This window comes from Chelon labrosus (assembly GCF_963514085.1).
Source record: "Chelon labrosus genome assembly, chromosome: 22".
Lineage (NCBI taxonomy): Eukaryota > Metazoa > Chordata > Actinopteri > Mugiliformes > Mugilidae > Chelon > Chelon labrosus.
This window is the reverse complement of record NC_140355.1, coordinates 23128245-23147661: the sequence shown is the minus strand read 5'-3', so window position 1 is coordinate 23147661 and position 19417 is coordinate 23128245. Positions and strand designations below refer to the sequence as shown.

The following is a 19417-nucleotide window of genomic DNA, read 5'->3' as shown; positions in this document are numbered from 1 at the left end:
GGATTGATTACTTTATTGTTGATAACCAGCTACTACCCTTAATTTCCAGCACCAAATATCACAGTATAGTGTTATCAGATCACAGCCCAGTGCAGATGGGTCTAGTTTTTCCAGGCAATGTAGCGCCCCAACGAACGTGGCGGCTAGACCCCCAATTACTTTTATGTAAACACTTTAGAATATTTCTCAACAATCAGATTGACTTCTTTTTGGAAATTAATGACACTCAGGATGTGTCAAGGGGAGTTTTGTGGGAGTCTATGAAAGCCTATATTAGGGGCCAAGTTATTTCGTATGTGGCACATAGAGATAAGGAGCGTTCTAATCAACTTAAAGAACTGGCTGACAAAATTGCAGATATTGACAAGCGCTATGCTCTTTCACCTACGCCAGATCTTTTTAAGGAGAAACTACTGTTGCAAACTGAATTTAACACGCTTATGACATGGAAAGCCGAAAAAAATATTTTTAAATCCAGACAGGTATACTATGAGCATGGAGATAAAGCGGGGAGGCTCCTTGCACTTCAGCTCAAACAGCAGTCAGCTGAACAGATGATTTCAGGAATTGAAATAGGTGCTGACTCGATATCCCGCAACCCCCGTGTCATTAATGACCAGTTTAAACTATTCTATTCTACCCTATATCAATCAGAGGTGGGTAGTAACTCACTTGAGATTTACTCGTTTCTTGATTCGCTGGATCTCCCCAAGCTTTCTCCAGATGCTCAGTCATCTTTAGAACAGCCATTGTCGCTTGAGGAGATAGCGAGTGCCATCAAGTTGTCTCAGACGGGAAGGGCGCCAGGTCCGGACGGTTTCCCCATGGAGTTTTACAAGGAATTCTCTTCAAAACTCACACCCATCCTAAAATCAGTCTATGATGAATCTTTGGCTACTGGAAATCTGCCGCAGACGCTTACCCAGGCCACGATTTCAGTCTTACTAAAGAAAGATAAGGATCCTGTACAGTGTAGTTCATACAGGCCAATAAGCCTTCTGTGCTGTGACTATAAGATTTTAACCAAAACTCTTGCACAACGGTTAGACCCTATTATTTCCACTATTATTAATGAGGACCAAACAGGTTTCATTCCTGGACGGCAATAATTTTTTAATGTGAGAAGACTATTTAATGTGATATTTTCCCCCCATTCAACAATACATCCGGAAGTTATTCTGAGCCTTGACGCTGAAAAGGCGTTTGATAGAATCGAATGGACCTATCTTTTCGCAGTTTTAGAAAAATTCGGCATGGGGCCTACTTTTTGTAGGTGGATCAAAGTCCTATATTCAACACCTATGGCTGCAGTCAGGACAAATGGTCTGATTTCGGAATATTTTCCGCTCTACAGAGGAACGAGGCAGGGTTGCTGCCTGTCGCCCTTCCTGTTTGACATTGTGATCGAACCACTGGCAATTGCTATCAGATCTGATGGAAGGATTAAGAGTATATCCAGGGGTGAAATAAACCATAAAACTTTGCTTTATGCTGATGATCTCCTTTTGCAGATATCAGACCCAATTGAGAGTATGCCCTACATCCTCCACTGGCTACAAGAGTTTAGTAACATATCGGGGTATAGAGTTAATTTGTCAAAATCTTTATTGTTTCCATTAAATAATCTGGCGAAGCAGATCACTTATGAAAATTTGCCTTTTAAAATTGAAAATGACAAATTTACATATCTGGGAATAGAAATAGCTCAATTAAGGCTATTTTCCAGTATAACTTCAGGTCTATCTTAGATCGTACCAAAACTGATCTGGATAGGTGGTCAAAAATTCCATTCTCACTGGCAGGACGGATAAATGCAGTGAAGATGACTGTAATGCCCAGGTTTCTTTATTTATTCCAAATGATTCCCATTTTTCTGCCCAAATCCTATTTTGCTCAGCTGGATCGCTTTATCTCTTTGTTCATATGGAACAAAAAACCTGCACGTATAAGGAAAGCAAGCCTGGAGAGAGCTAAATCTGATGGTGGTTTGGGTTTACCTAATTTCTTATTTTACTATTGGGCAGCTAATATTGTCAAGCTGACATATTGGATAACCATGTTTGCAGATAAGGAGGGTCCAGTCTGGACTGATATGGAACTGAGAGCTACACTCCCAGTTTCTCCGATCTCGATCTTAACTGCCCCTCTCCCACTAAATATCAAAGCACCTGAGCTGAACTCAAATTTGGTGGTTCAAAATTCGATTAAGATCTGGGGTCAATTCAGGAAACATTTTAATTTGACAAATACATGTAGCTTCTCTCCAATAATGTTTAATCATCTTTTTGCACCATCTCAAATAGATCATTCATTTGCAGCTTGGCACAGAAGTGGCTTGGTCTTCTTTCGTGATCTCTTCACTGAGGATGGCTTTGTTTCATTTAAATCATTTACCTAAGTCTCACTACTTCAGATACCTTCAGGCTCGGAGTTTTGCCTCTAAATTTTTCTCAGGGTACCCATCTCCACCCTCTAAAGACCTACTGTATTTAGTTCTTAATGTGAGTCAACCCACTAAAAGAGCAATATCAAAGATCTATGCATTAATTCTTGATAGCTGCCCTCATACATGGGACAAAATCAAGGCAGCATGGGAAGGAGAGGTCGGAGAAATGATACCAGAAGACACCTGGAAAAATACCATACAGCGTATACACACATCTTCTCTCTGTATTAGACATGGCTTGATTCAATTTAAGGTTGTCCACAGGTTGCATTATTCTAATGACAGACTGTCTAAATTATACCCTAATGTTGCACCAAACTGTCCTAGATGTCTTTATTCTCCTGTCTCTTTGGGGCACATGTTTTGGTCATGTCCATCTTTGTATGGTTTTTGGTCATCAGTTTTTCAGTCACTGTCAGCTATATCTGGCGAAATACTGCGGCCTGACCCTTTGATAGCTATCTTCGGTGTAGCTCGTGATGAGCTGAAGCTCTCCCACCTCCATAAAAATGCAATAGCCTTTGCCTCGTTGCATGCCTGCCGTCTGATACTGCTGAACTGGAAGGCGAAGAACCCTCCTTCCTATGTCCATTGGATTAGAGAGGTGATGTTGGGATTAGCTCTGGAAAAAATTAGGTATACAGTGCATGGCTTGGAGGGTAAATATGACAGGACCTGGTCACAGTTCATAACTCATATCAAGAGTCTGCCTTTTGCCTGACTCATTGTTTTTTATTTGTTGGTAATTTATTTTCTCGCTCTTTTCTCTGACTGCCGTCCCTAGTCTCCTCAATGCCCGTATTCTGACTGTTGGGATTTATTTATTTTTTTTACTTCTCTCATGTGCCAGAGGTCCGGATATTGGTGCTATAATGATCGACACAGATTGGTTTGAGTTTTTTTTTTTCTCTTTTTTTTTCTTTCTTTTTTTGTCTGTTTTTTTTGTATTGTGTATACCTGTTGTCTTATTTGTGGGGATGCCACCTGGATGGGGGTGGGGGGTTGGGTTCACAACTTTTGTAAGAAATGCTGAACTTATGTCAATGTTTTGTTGAAAATTATAAATAAAGTTGTAAAAAAAAAAAATGTTCTGTCTGGATGATCTGTGGAGAACAAATGAGAACAAACCAGCTTTACGTGGGCCGGTCAAAGTCAGCCAAAGGGCCGTATACGGTCCACGGGTCGTGTTATGTCCAGGTCTGTTCTACACCATTACATGTTTCATCTGGTGCCCCCCCTAGAGGCAGCTCCCCTGCATTACTGTGTCCTAACAGCCTTTAAGCTTCATTGACTTTAACAACTAACAGTGGACATTTTCTACAGTTTCTGATACAAACACTCATCTTGAACTAAAGGACATTTACAGATTTATGGAGAAAAGTTCTGGATGAAAATGAATTAGATTCAGTTGGTGATTAAACATATCAGATCTACAACAGTAACAGACAGTGAACTTACTCTAGTGTCTCCAGTCTACAGTCTGGACTCTCCAGAAAACCACACAGCTGCTTCACTCCTGAATCCTTCAGGTTGTTGTTGCCACTCAGGTCCAGATGTTTCAGATGGGAGGGGTTGGACTTCAGAGCTGGTCCCAGAGAATCACAGCTGATCTCTGACAACATGCAGCCCCACAATCTGAATAAAGAATAAAAGATGTAGATTAAATGATGAATAATTCAATCAGATGTGTTCAGGTTTTAAATGTGCAGCTCAACATTACTGCAGCGTTTCCCAAACTTTTTTGGCTGTGCCCCCCCTTCTATGTCCCAACCAGGTTGACACCCCCCCAATCCCCCACACCTTTAAAAACACAACCATCTTTTTTATAGCCATATTAAAGGCAGCATGTTTAATCTGCTCAAATGACCAGAACACACATAGAACAAAATAATCAGCATCACAACAATGAGCTCTCACATTTGAATTAAAGTCAAACACTAACATTTTCAATAGAATGGAACAAATTTAGCACAAGCTTCCACTTTAAAGAGCAAAGAGGATGATGACAGGCTCAGGATCAGAGGCAGAAAGCAGATCAGTTGGAGGAAATGTTAGAAGATTTTCAGACGCCTTCAACTAAAATTGCAGCAACTTTAAATGAGCGTGGAGCTAACACAACCCGTCATCATAGCACAGCGCTTATGGAGATAAAATGACAACGCCAGTCATTTGAATGAAACTGTAATAAAGTTCCACACGAGCCACAACATAAATAACAAAGAGCATAGGCTCAGGAAGAGATAAAACAAGAGGATCCATGTGAGGATGTTAAAGAGCAGAGCAGGTGGCTCAGCTTGGTGTGCACCAGTAACGTACGCTGAGGTTGGTGGCTCAGCTTGGTGTGCACCAGTAACGTACGCTGAGGTTGGTGGCTCAGCTTGGTGTGCATACACAGTAGTGGTGGGTGGTTGAAGAGAAAAATCCAGAAAGAAGTTCAATGAAGGGAGAGATTTACTTTATAATTGTATTGTAGTTTCTGAACACTCTGTCTGAAAAAGAATTTCTTTTCATTTGTTCTCAAGTGATAATTTTGTTTCTGAACAAAAACTTTTATTGTGATAATAAAGTATTTTCTACTTACTTTTCATTTTTCATTAACTTTGTACTAGATTTTAACTGATTAATAATCCAAAAGGCAAATCACAAAAACACTTAAAGGTCATGAAAATTCATTCATATTTAGATTGATTCAGATTGATGATGCATCCACCTTCATTATTAAAAAGTATCGGTATCAGTGATACTGGCCCTGTATTTACTTGGTATCAGATCGATACCAAATCTAGTGGTATCACACACCACTAATATACAGTGTGTAGAAGAAGATAACTTCTACTACACCATTACATGTTTCATCTGGTGCCCCCCCTAGAGGCAGCTCCCCTGCATTACTGTGTCCTAACAGCCTTTAAGCTTCATTGACTTTAACAACTAACAGTGGACATTTTCTACAGTTTCTGATACAAACACTCGTCTTGAACTAAAGGACATTTACAGATTTATGGAGAAAAGTTCTGGATGAACATGAATTAGATTCAGTTGGTGATTAAACATATCAGATCTACAACAGTAACAGACAGTGAACTTACTCTAGTTTCTCCAGTCTACAGTCTGGACTCTCCAGAAAACCACACAGCTGCTTCACTCCTGAATCCTTCAGGTTGTTGTCACTCAGGTCCAGATGTTTCAGATGGGAGGGGTTGGACTTCAGAGCTGAGACCAGAGAATCACAGCTGATCTCTGACAACCAGCATCTCTCCAATCTGAATAAAGAATAAAAATGATCTCCAATGAAATGTATGATGTGTTTCATCCTGACTCAGAGCAGCAGCCTTCTATCAGTCTGACTCAACAACATCAGTAACAGTCTGTGACTGTGTATTTAGTTTTTATGATCAGTGGAGAAGAGAATGGACGGTTGCACCAAAGCAGCATATTTACCAGGACTTGTTGTTTTAAGATTGGAGGCCAGTTATAGTTTGGGGAGTTTCAGTGATGTGTGAAATGTTCTGAGTAATAGTTGATGATGTATGATCGTAATAAATAAGACTGAGTCAATGTTCTTCATCCATCCATCTTCTATACCCGTTTTAATCCTGTTAAGGGTCACGGGGGTCTGCTGGAGCCTATCCCAGCTGTCATCGGGCGAGAGGCAGGGGTACACCCTGGACAGGACGCCAGTCCATCGCAGGGCCAACACAGAGACAGACAACCATTCACACTCACATGCACACCTACGGCCAATTTAGAATCACCAATTAACCTAATGAGCATGTCTTTGGAAAGTGGGAGGAAGCCGGAGTACCCGGAGAGAACCCACGCAGACACAGGGAGAACATGCAAACTCCACACAGAAAGGCCAGCCGGCCCATGGATTCGAACCGGTGACCTTCTTGCTGTGAGGCATCAGTGCTAACCACCTCGCCACTGTGCCGCCTCAATGTTCTTCAACTGTTTAGAAAAACAGAACATTTGAGGAAAAGAAACTTCTTCAGATTTGTGCTGATTGAAATACTGAACATTTATCAACTAAAGAACATTTGAAACATCAGTCAATGACTTGAACTGAATAAATAAAGAAAACCTACAACAGCTCCAGTCAGTGAACTGACCTCAGAGTCTCCAGTCTACAGTTTGGACTCTCCAGTCCAGCAGACAGATGCTTCACTCCTGAATCCTCCAGGTCATTATCACTCATGTCCAGCTCTGTCAGATAGGAAGGGTTGGACTTCAGAGCTGAGGCCACAACTTCATAGTGAGTCTCTGAGAGTTCACATTCAGTAAATCTGTGATTAGAAAACATATATCTGTTATAAAATCAGATCATTTACATTCTAGATCCAGATTTAATGAGGATGAAACAGAGTGAAGGGATCATCTGATGAACATCTGATTGATTCTGTTAATGATCAGGACTCACCGAGCCTTTCTGCAGTTCCTCACAGCTGGGATCAGTCTCCGTCGTCCCTCCCCTGATGTGTTGTACTTCTTCAGGTTCAACTCATCCAGAACCTCCTCTGACATCTGCAGCATGTAGGCCAGAGCTGAGCAGTGGATCTCAGAGAGTTCCTCTGATCTGTTCTCTGACTTCAGGAACTCTTGGATCTCCTGATGAACTGAGAGGTCGTTCATCTCCATCAGACAGTGGAAGATGTTGATGATTCTGTCAGGAGACATATTATAAGTGTTCATCTCCTTCAGCTTGTTGATGGTTCTCTGGATGATTTCTGGACTGTTCTCTGTCTGACCCAGCAGACCTCCTAAGAGTCTCTGGTTGGACTCCAGAGAGAGGCCATGAAGGAAGCGAACAAACAGGTCCAGGTGACCATTTTTACTGAGCAGGGATTTCTCCATGACTCCATACAGGAAGTCATCCAGAAACATAGAGACCCGGTGGTCTTTCCCCAGGAAGTCCTCCAGCACCTCTGTCTTCTTGTTGGTGTAACAGTTGAACATGTAGACTGCAGCCAGAAACTCCTGAACACTCAGATGAACAAAGCAGTAGACTGATTTCTGGAAGATCACACTCTCTCTTTTGAAGATCTCTGTACAAACTCCTGAGTACACTGAGGCCTCTGTCACATCAAGACCACAGAGCTCCAGGTCTTCTTGGTAGAACATGATGTTTCCTTTCTCCAGATGTTCAAACGCCAGCCTCCCCAGCTTCAGAAGAACTTCCCTGTCAGCCTCCATCAGCTCCTGTGGACTCGTCTCATGTCCCTCATGGTACTTGTTCTTCTTCCTCTTTGTCTGAACCATCACAAAGTGTGAGTACATGTCAGTCAGGGTCTTGGGCAGCTCTCCTCTCTGCTCTGTAGTCAACATGTGCTCCAGAACTGTAGCAGTGATCCAGCAGAAGACTGGGACTCCACACAGGATGTGGAGGCTCCTGGATGTCTTGATGTGGGAGATGATTCTGCTGGACAGCTCTTCATCACTGAACCTCCTCCTGAAGTACTCCTCCTTCTGGGCGTCAGTGAAGCCTCGTACTTCTGTTACTCTGTCAACACATGTAGGAGGGATCTGATTGGCTGCTGCAGGTCGGGAAGTGATCCAGACCAGAGCCGAGGGAAGCAGTTTCCCCTTGATGAGGTTTGTCAGCAGCACGTTGACTGATGCCTTCTGTGTGACATCAGACACAACCTCACTGTTGTTGAAGTCCAATGAAAGTCTGCTTTCATCCAGGCCGTCAAAGATGAACAAAAGTTTACAGACAGCCAGCTCCTCTGCTGTGACCTTCTGTAATGTTGGATGGAAAACATGGAGCAGCCTGAGAAGACTGTACTGCTCATCTTTGATCAAGTTCAGCTCCCTGAACGAAAGCACAATCACCACACTGACATCTTGGTTTTCCAAACCCTCTGCCCAGTCCAGAGTGAACTTCTGCACTGAGAAGGTTTTTCCAACACCAGCGACGCCGTTGGTCAGAACCACTCTGATGTGTCTCTGGTGGTCAGGTAAGGCTTTAAAGATGTCGTGGCACTTGATTGGAGTGTCATGGAGGGCCTTCATCTTGGAAGCTGTCTCAAGCTGCTTCACCTCATGTTGGGTATTAACCTCTTCACTCTGTCCCTCTGTGATGTAGAGCTCAGTGTAGATCCTGTTGAGGAGGGTTCCACTTCCTGTTACATCACTTCCTTCAGTCACACGTTCACATCTCCTCCTCAGACTGATCTTATGTTCATCTAAAACCTCCTGCAGACCAACATCAGCTGGAAAGAAGAACAAACGAGAGACAGAAAGAAAACAGTCATCTCTGTTTGAAGCCACAAAGAACAGAAAACTGACTAAATGTTTTATAAAGAGTTTTTTCTTCTCATAATAACTCATTTTTAGAGGAAACATTAGAAATGCTCTTTGTTCTATCAGCCTCTGAGGGGGCGTGTCAGTGTTTGATTGACAGCAGAGGCAGCTCGTCTGCAGCTCTTCATCTAACAGCTCACTGTGGTTGTTCCTTCCTCTCTGTAATATTTAAGACTGATCCACTAATAAAATGATGAGCAATATGTTCATCTCTTGTTTTTAACTGCACTAACAACTAAATACTGCTAATCAGGTGACAAACATTTCCTCTGGCTGTTTCACAATAAAAGCCTCTTAGTGGCTGGTCACAACAGGAACAGATTAATTTATATCAGCAGTAATTAACAAAGCTCAGTTATGAGTAAAATAAGGCTGCTATGTGAAGTGCAGGGAAAGAAAAGAGAATAAATAAAACTGTAGGAAACTAAGAAATGATTTTATCAAGAGTCCATCAGCAGACAGATGTACAGTCTTACTTGTTCTGGATCTTGGTCCACACTGGGGACAGGAGGAGTCTCCTGATGAAGCAGACTGGTCCCAGTATGAGGTGATGCACTGTCTGCAGAACCAGTGTCCACAGCTGCTAGAGACTGGATCCTTCAGGACGTCCTGACACAAAGCACAGCAGGACAGCTGCTCCTCCACAGAAACAGGACTCCTCTTCCTCTCTCTGTCAACACATTTCTTCATCACTAAAATCATTTGCAGACTGTCAACATTTGACATCACTGTCCAGAAGCTCAGACGCTCACAGAGAACAGGAAAAGTTTGAATTGACTTCCTTTGATTTCAACTCTCCTGCTTTCATCAACACCAATCAACTGCTTTTCCTATCTGGCTGTCTTATTAAACACTGAGTCATCTACCTGCCGTTTGCTGTTAATACAAACTCAACACTTCCTGCAGAGACTTCACAGTAAAAGCCTTCCATCAAAGAGAGCTGATTATGTCCTTCACTGTTTTATCTTGAGTTAGTTCAGTCTGAACTGAGCTTAGAAGAGTCTAAGAAGTGTTACTGATAGTGAACTGGACTGATAGGGAGTATTGATCAGATAAAGATCACATTCTAACTATACTGGCTAGTTGCTACACACTGACTATGGGAGGAGGAGAAAACTGCAGTTCAATCCATCCACTAGTAGCCCAGCTGAACATCTTTACACACTTCAACATTAGGACAAATATATCTGAATATTGATGAGTGGACATTCTGAAATGGAGGTTCTCAGGTGTTGTAGTACACAAATACCATCAGTACTTCCTGGTTCTAAAACCCAGACTAGGATCTTACCTACCTGCACTAAAACATCTGCATCATGACTAGAAATCTTTCAGCAGAACATTTCTGCTTCATCCTAAAATCATCATCTTCCATCAGGTCAGTTTACAGTAGAAACAATCTCTTACTTTGTGTCTGAGGGTCCAGGTTCTTCACTGAAGAATGGAGGATCATTTCTGGACCAGTCACTCTTCATAGACAGACAGCTGGATACTGGAGACTCTGGTCTCTGTCTGTGGTACTGACCTCTGCAGAAACAAATATGTTTTATTCTCATCAATCACTGATAAACTCTGAGATAAAGTCATTTCAGTAGCAATAAACACACAAACTACAGCTGCTGCAGATAATGAGATGGTTTCATGTTTGTAACAGTCCTCTGAGATTAGATTACAGCTTTTCTAGGTGACTGACAGCTGTCAGAGAAGCTGAGAGGAAGACAGGACTCATTATTTATGTTGGAGTCACAAAAACCTTTTCAGAGTATTTTAGTAAAAATGAATCAACCATCAAAGACAGAAAATAAACTGGAACTGACAGAAGTAATTAAAACGAGTCATGAACAAGTTAGTAGTAGTTCTCTTACTTTGTGTCTGAGGGTCCAGGTTCTCCTCTGAAGACTGGAGGTTGATCTCTGGACCAGTCACTCTTCATAGACAGACAGCTGACTCTGTCCTCCTCTTCCTCCATCTTCTGGACTTCAGTCAGTCTGAGAGGTAAACCAGAAACACTCAGTGAGTTTACATGTTACATGTTTTTCAATAGGTTCAGTGAAAGCACTCCACTCCCCACCGTTACTGTAGCCTGCCCTCCCCCCAACGTATCTTCACCCACAGACATCAGCAGCCCCTCCTCCTCTCCTCCCCCCCAGCTGCCACAGCCATCCCCCCACCTAGCCCTCCCACTCGCACCTTTCTTGCACAGAATCCCCCGACTCTCCCCTCCTCTTCCATGGGAGCTGGACAGCCCCCCAACCCCCTCACCCTCCTCTCAACCCCCCCCTTGCTTCACAGCTGATCAAGTGAGGGGTGAACTGAGGAAGCTCCGTCCCCGGAAGGCAGCAGGACCCGACATGGTGTGTCCACGGCTTCTGAAGACCTGCGCTGCTGAACTCGGGGAGCCGCTACAACGCATCTTCAACCTGAGCCTGCAACTCGGGAGAGTGCCCACCCTCTGGAAGACTTCATGCATCGTTCCTGTCCCCAAGAGGAACCGGCCCAGCGAGCTGAATGACTTCAGACCGGTGGCACTCACATCACATCTGATGAAGACGATGGAGCGGCTCTTCCTCCAGCTCCTCAGACCTCAGGTGCAGCACGCTGAGGACCCTCTACAGTTTGCCTACTGGGCAGAGGTTGGTGTAGAGGATGCCATCCTCTACCTCTTACACAGAGCCCACTCGCATCTGGACAAGGGAAAAGGCACTGTCAGGATTACCTTCCTGGACTTTTCGAGTGCCTTCAACACGATCCAGCCCCTTGTACTCCAGGAAAAACTCTCCAGAATGCGAGTGGACCCCTGCCTGGTTGCTTGGATTTCCAGCTACCTCACCGATAGACCACAGTACGTCAGGCTGAAGGACATCACGTCTGACACTGTGGTCAGCAGCACTGGAGCTCCACAGGGGACTGTACTTTCCCCTATCCTCTTCACCCTGTACACCGCGGACTTCTGCTACATCTCAGACACGTGTCACGTCCAGAAGTTTGCAGATGACACGGCCATTGTGGGGTGTATCAGTGGCGACGAAGAGGAGGAGTACAGGAGCCTGGTGAGGGATTTTGTTGTCTGGAGCCACACAAACAATCTACAGCTCAACACCTCAAAGACTAAGGAACTGGTCATTGACTTTGGGAGGGACAGACCCAACCCCAGACCAGTTCTGATAGGAGCAGAGGAGGTGGAGGTCGTGCAGACCTACAAATATCTTGGGCTGTGGCTGGACAACAAACTGGACTGGACGAGCAACACGGGGCAGCTGTACAAGAAGACCCAGAGCAGGATGTACTTCTTGAGGAGGTTAAGATCCTTCAACATCTGCAAGAAGCTCCTGGGGATCTTCTACCAGTCTGTGGTCGCCAGCGTCCTGTCCTACGCTGTGGTGTGCTGGGGTGGGAGCACCTCCAAGGCAGACCTCTCCAGGTTGGAGAAACTAATCAGGCGGGCTGGCTCTGTGGTTGGCACGAGGCTGGACCCTCTGGCTACTGTAGCAGAGAGCAGGACACTTAAAAAACTAACAAGTATCCTGGACAATGCCAGTCACCCTCTGCACACGACCATCAGTAGCCAGAGAAGCACCTTCAGCGAGAGGCTGCTCCTCCCAAGGTGCAGGACAAATAGACTGAGGAACTCTTTTGTCCCCCGTGCCATCAGACTGTACAACCACCACTCACTTGGGGGGAGGAGGACAAAAAGGAAAGGGCCTGAATGACTTTTTTAACTAATCTGCAATAGTAGAGTAAAGTGCAATAACAGTGTATGTACAGTCATGTACAGTCACAATATTTATTTCTCTATTTATGCAACAACCATGCATGTACAGTCAATATTTATTTTTGTATTACTATTTTTATTATTCTTCACTGGGTGTATTGGTATTCTGGGCTTTTTATACTGTCTCCTACATGTATGTCTGAAAGTGCTGGTTGCGATGGAGATGTCAATTTCCCTGCGGGAACCTCCCAAAGGGATCAATAAAGTCGTCTATCTATCTATCTATCTATCAACTTCAGTTACAGTACTCCAGGTTGATCAGAGACTGATGGGAACTGTAGTTTTATTAAAGTTAAAATAAATACTTGTTTATGTTAAAATATGGTCAGAAAACCACAGGAACGTGTTTAAGCTTTAAAAAGTAAAAATGAACTCTGACAGACTTTTAGAACAGAGTTAGCTTAAAAAGCTGCGTCAGTAGCCGTTAGCTTAGCATAAAAATACTCGATAATTTAGCTTCAAACTGAAGGAAGAGAAGAGTAAAATGATTCTATAATGTATATTAATCATTCAGTTCAGTGAAACTTTAACAAAGCAACAGAAAAGTCCAACAAACTAAAGAAGGAAAACCGTTAGCATTAGCATTAGCATCAACGGTCCCTCTGCAGTCTTCAAAGTGACAGTTGATGCTAATGCTACATTTGTCTGCTAACAACGCAGTTAGCTAACTTATTTAAAAGATGAACTCAAAACACTTAGAAACAGGAGAAATCATTAAAGTCATTCACCTCTAACACAATAATTTTATTTAACACAAACACAGAGAATTATCGTTTCTGTTCCATCTTCCGTTACTGTCATTAACGGTTATCACATCCGGATACGTTCCTTTCAAAATAAACTTCACAGGAAATGATAAATACACTTCACAGGAAATACAAAATAAAAGCAGTAGAAGGAAATACACGGAAGAACACAAACACGTTTAGTACCGAAACAAACCATTAATGGTCATATATAATATAATATAATATAATATAATATAATATAATATAATATCAGAGTCAGTCTGACTGAGAACAGGAAGTAAAACACAAACTACACAGTTTAATAAAAGCAGCAGAACTACAACTGATTAATCACTAGTTTGTTTCAATGGTTGAATCAAACTGTTAAATTCTGACTCTTCTTCCCTCTACAGTCCACATGAAGAAGAAGAAGAAGAAGAAGAATATTAACACTCACTGCGCTTCAACCTTCAGTTTTCCTCCTTCTACTCTGAATCAAAATGGAGTCCGAACAAACTGACTGAACACTAGGCGCGTTCGACTTGATGCAGATCTGTCTGAGTCTGACTTGACGTGATGCATCCTGGGATGGACGCAATGCATGCTGGGATGGACGCAATGCATGCTGGTTAGAAATCCTGTCCGACTTGTGTCAGACGGGGAGGGACTTACCACTACGTCACCATGTCACATGACCTTAAAATATCGCGGGAGTCTTCGCCTGCAGACAGATCTTTTTTTTTTTTTTTTTTTTTTAACCTTTTATTTAGTCTTTTCTTATTATTACAATACGTCTGAAAAAATAAAGAATGACATCCTCAAATTGTACAATATAAATCTTGTAGTACTATACCTCAGAGTCACACCTCCAGCAGACCAACTATAGAGGTGAAAAGACATACCATTCACATGGCAAGGGAGAACAAACTAGAAAGACAGCACACAAAAAAAAAAAACCAGAAATAAACTAAAACAAAATAAATAACATAAAACAAACCAAATAACAGGGACTCAGCTCAACTGAAGTATTAATATCAGTTTATGCAGTTTTTTAGCCTGGGCATTCTCTACCTTTATAAGACAGCTTTGGAGCAGCAAGAGTTCATTTTTAAGTGCAGACCATGTGGGGGAGGACTTAGCAAATCGACATTTATGTATATAATATTTTGTTGCTATAATTAGATTATTAACCAAATATTCATCCTTTTTATTTTTGAGGATTACACCCATCTGGATGTTTAGATATGAAAAGAAATCTATGTTTATAGATCTGGAGGACAACAGGTCGTGAAGAGATTTCCATAAATTCTGAACCAATTGACATTCATAAAACAGGTGTTCTGTTGTTTCAGCATTAAAATTACAGAAATGGCAATTGTCTACCTCAAAATTGAATCTTTTCTTTACAAATTCGTTAGAGGGATATATATTATTTATTGTTTTAAAATGTACTTCCTTAAGTTTAGGGGGAATTGGATATTTTAAGAATTTTGTTCTAATTGAAAATATTTCAGATTTGTTATAACCAAGAAAGAAGGGAGTGCTTCTTGTTCTACCCGGGCACAAAATATTAACAAGAGTTTGCTTAAGGAATCTATTATTACATTTTGTATCTACCAGGTCCACATAATCAATTTTAATTTTGTGTAATCTTGGTGATGCGATATTCAAAAAATTATTCTGTATTGTTTGAATAAGGGCCTTTGGAATGTTCTGTGTTACTTTGTTGTAATCTACAATTGAGCAGTTAATATTATATTTAGAATTAAATTCCTCCAATTCAAGAATATTACCATTTTCATCCAATATATGAACAACTGACCATATTTGTTTTTCCCACCAGTCTTTCAGAAACATAGATTTCCTTCTACACAATATAACTCTGTTGTTCCATAATGGAACATTGTGGGGACTGAAGTTATGTTTGAATATCAGTTTCCACTGTAACAGAACCTGCTGATGAAAGGATGAGAGTTTTATAGGCAATTTAGATATTTCAAAGTCGCATGCTAATAAGAATTCAATACCTCCCACTTTATCAAAGATATATGTTGGTAAGGAGAACCATAACTCTTCGCCGTTCCTCAAAAACGATTGGAGCCATTTAATTTTCAATATCCCATTCATAATTTCAAAGTCGATTGCCTTTATGCCACCTTCCTCATAATTTTTCAACAGATCTCCTTTTCTAATGTAGTGATGTTTATTTTTCCAAATAAAATTAAAATTGATTCTATTAATTTCTTTGATTAGCTTTGGAGAAACAGCAAGAGAGTAGGATGGATAGATTAGTCTAGAAATAGATTCAATCTTGGTTAACATCGTTCTTCCAAATAATGTTAAATCTCTTTGTAGCCAAATGTTTAATGTTTTTCCGCATTTATCAATATTGTCTTGGATATTCTTTTTTTCACTAATATCTGATGATTTGGTAATCCAAATACCTAGATATCTAACATCATTTCTGATTGGTATATTATATAGTGAGGATTCAGAGCAGTTATGAATGGTCATCAGTTCACATTTACTCAGATTCAGATATAGGCCTGATGCTTGTGAAAACCGCTCTATTACTTTTATAGCCACTGGTATTTGGTCCTTATTTTGTAAAAAGAGTGTTGTATCGTCAGCAAGCTGACTTATGAGTAACTTGTGGTTGTTTATATCTAAACCTTTAATATTCGAATTTTTTACCGCAATTGCTAGTAATTCAGTCACTGCAATGAATAAAAGAGGAGAAATGCTACAGCCCTGTCTTATTCCTCGTTCAACCTTAAATCTAGGACATGTACCTTCTGAGAGGGAAACACAGCTATTAATATCTGTATGTAACATAGTGATCATATCAAGAAACCTATTCCCAAAGCCAAAGTATCTCAGTGTGTTAACAATAAATAAGTGTTCCACTGAATCAAATGCTTTATGGAAATCCAAAAATAAGATAAAACCATCTTCCTTAATTAAATAATTATAGTCAATAAGATCCAGAACCAGGCGGATGTTATTATGGATGGACCTTCCTTTAAGAAAACCAGATTGTGTTGAGCTGATTAATTTAGATATACCCGTCTTAAGTCTTGCTGCCAAAACTGTTGTTAGAATCTTGTAGTCTGTATTCAACAGTGTAATAGGTCTTAAGTTGCTTAATATTTTCTTATCTTTTCCAGGTTTTGGAATCAATTTTATTATTCCTTGTTTCATAGTTTCCATTAGTTCTTTTTGATTAATACATTCAATTATAGCCTGAAACAATAGGAGTTTTAAATCTTCCCAAAAGTATTTATAGAAGTTAGTTGTTATACCGTCTGGTCCTGGCGAACGATCGGATGCCATTTTTTTTATAGCACAGTCAAATTCTCCAATTCTTAGCTCCTCATCACAAACTTCTTTAAAGTTTTCATCAATAACAGGAATCAAGTTATTAATTTTATCAAAAAAAGATGAGGCATCTTGTTCTGAGTAGGAAGATCTATAAAGGTTCCTATAAAAACTGAAAACTTCTTTTTCAATGCGTTTGGGTTCTGTACATTCCTCTCCATCAACTGTTAGACTACAAATCGAATTATATTCTTGTCTGCGTTTTTCTAATTTGCAGAAGTATGCAGTATTCTTTTCTCCTTCTTCAATCCACCGGGCTCTGGATCTAATAAATGCACCTTTAGCTTTATCTATATACATTCCATCCAATTTGGATTGCAAATGATTTATTTTTCCTTTGTCCTCTTCACTCCAATCTGATTTACTATAAAGTGTCATGAGTTCTTTAACCACTGTTGCTTCTTGAGCTCTCTTTTCTTTATTTACTTTTTTACCAAATGTTATTGAATACTTTCTAATACTAAATTTTAGAAATTCCCATTTTAGTATAGACGTGTCTAGTGTATTGTCATTTTTAATATCAAAAATAATTTTTTTAATGGAATGACAAAACTCTGAGTTTTTTAGCAACTGGGAGTTGAATTTCCAATAATCTTTTGGTTTGTTATTTCTATTACTGTTTCTAAGTTTCAGGTTAATAATGCAATGATCACTTAAAGGACAGTTAGCAATTTCTGTTTCTGTGACATGATCTGATATTGAGTTTGATATCAGCCAATAATCAATTCGCGATTTGTTTTGACCGTTAGGTTTATGCCAGGTAAACTGTTTCACCCCACTATGTAAAATTCTCCAGATGTCTATCAATTTGTTATTATTAGCAAAAGCTTCTAAAATTGGGTTTCTATGTTCACTCAATAACCTGGAAGGCCATCTATCCATCCACTCATCAGGAGTTAAATTGAAATCACCTCCAACAATAATATGATCTGTAGGGAAGTTTGCATTTAGTTCTATGATAACTTCGGATATCTGATGTAACAGATTTCTATTTTTGTGATTGTTGTTATAACCATATATGTTAATCAGAATAATAAGAATAGTGTCAATTTCCAAAACACAGGCTACCCAGTGTCCCTCCTTATCTGCTTTTTCACTCAGAATCTTACCAGGGCATCTGTTGAAACATATGGCAACTCCAGCCGACCGATTTGTCCCATGACTGAATAGAATTTTATCTCCCCATTGTTGTGACCAAAACTTAACATCAGATATATCAGAGTGAGTCTCTTGAAGAAAGGTGCAGTGTGCTTGTTGCCCTTTGCAAAACAAAAAGACAGCTTTTCGCTTAACTGAGTCTTTAAGTCCCCTTGTATTAAAGGAAATAAAAGAAGTGTCAGTCTTTAACTGAAATACAGAACACATGAACAAATGAACTTTTTCTGAAAAAAAGTTTAGGGAGGTGGAATAAAAACCTTGAGGTAGAAGTCCCATCACCCGAACTGATCCACTATATATTCATTTCGAGCTCTAATTTCAGCCCATAACTTAAGTCTCCTCCATAATACGCTTGCCTTCGATGAATCCAAACGGGCCCCTGAAGCCTGCAGCCTTGCCTTCCTTTCTAGCCTGGTCGATTTTTGGCCAGAGAGCCTGTCTGGAACGCCAGTCCTCTTGAGTCAGATCTTCAGCAAAGCGAATCCCCTCTTCTTTGCAGATTGGAGAAGTTTTTGTTCGCTTCCAGATGTCATCTCTCACTACTCGTCTCACAAATAAGATGATTATTTGCCGTGGCCGGTTATCCATCATTTTCCCCACTCTGTGGACAACGTCGACATCTTCATCCATCTTTACCGCCAGGTCCGGTGCAATCCTGCTGAGAAGCTCCACCACCTCCGCTCTTATGTTTTCATTGGCTATTTCTTTTTTCCCTTTGATGCGCAGGCACCACCGTCTTTTGTATCTGTCATTGTTCAATACACGACCCCTCATGTCTTCATTTTCCTTGGTCAGTGTCTCCACTTTCTTTTCCAGGTGTTTTATTTTCGTTTTACACTCTTTTAGCTCTTCTGCGTTGAACTGCACCGATTTAGCAATAGAAGCTAGCATGGAGCTATGCTGTTGCAACTGCGTGCTAAATTCTTCCATACGGTCGTCTACACGTTGACCGAGAGCGTTAATAGCATTCAGTATGGTCTCGGTGTTTGTTTCTTCTTGAGACATACCTTTCGTTTTCTTCTCCAGGTGTGTTTTTTCGGGAGTTTCCGTTGGGGTTGTCAGCCCTCGTTTGTTCTTGCTAACGTTAGCCATAGCTGCATAGTCGTGTTCACTCGTCTTCCCACAGCTTTCAAATGGGAGACTTTTCTGCGCCGGGGGCTTCCCGCTGTTGTATTTCTTCATTTTCGTACTGAGTACTGGACAAAAGGCACTTAATAGTGGTTTGGTTTTCTTCTAATTGACTATAACATCGGGACTTCTCGAGGAGCTCAGTGAGATGCGACTGCACGGACCGCCATCTTGTCACCGCCTCCCCTGCAGACAGATCTTGCAGTTGCTCTCCAACGAACTGCACGACCGGAAACCCGCCCTCATGACGTCAGGTCAAAGACGTGATTGGGCAGTTTGGGAGGAATCTCCTCATGACGATTTTGACGTTTATCGCTTCGTTATGTTGGAATATGCGAAAATGAACAGAAATGGAAGGGATACCTTCTTATATGTGATTTCTGCAACAACGGTAGGCTGGCCTACTGAAAACGTTGTACATCTGACTGCAGTTCAATGCAGAGTTCATTTCTTCCATTAAACAGTAAAAAGGCATTTTTAACATGTTGGTAACAGTAGAATAAG

At 41.0% G+C, this 19417-nt stretch overlaps 1 protein-coding gene across 2 annotated transcripts in view; it reads right to left on the bottom strand.

Moving 5' to 3' along the window:
- Positions 1-19094, bottom strand: part of LOC311507439 (NACHT, LRR and PYD domains-containing protein 12-like) — an 83311-nt gene extending 64217 nt beyond the window's left edge. For both annotated transcript variants that reach the window (XM_084571769.1, XM_084571768.1), the window contains exons 1-8: positions 13707-19094; positions 10615-10737; positions 10157-10276; positions 9226-9419; positions 6867-8658; positions 6559-6732; positions 5536-5709; positions 3905-4081 (exon numbers count right to left, since the gene is read on the bottom strand). In XM_084571769.1, coding sequence (XP_084427895.1) covers positions 3905-4081; positions 5536-5709; positions 6559-6732; positions 6867-8658; positions 9226-9419; positions 10157-10276; positions 10615-10718 — 2735 coding nt within the window. In that variant the 5' untranslated portion in view covers positions 10719-10737; positions 13707-19094. The remainder of the gene's footprint in view (positions 1-3904; positions 4082-5535; positions 5710-6558; positions 6733-6866; positions 8659-9225; positions 9420-10156; positions 10277-10614; positions 10738-13706) is intronic.
- Between the last annotated feature and the right edge of the window lie 323 nt (positions 19095-19417).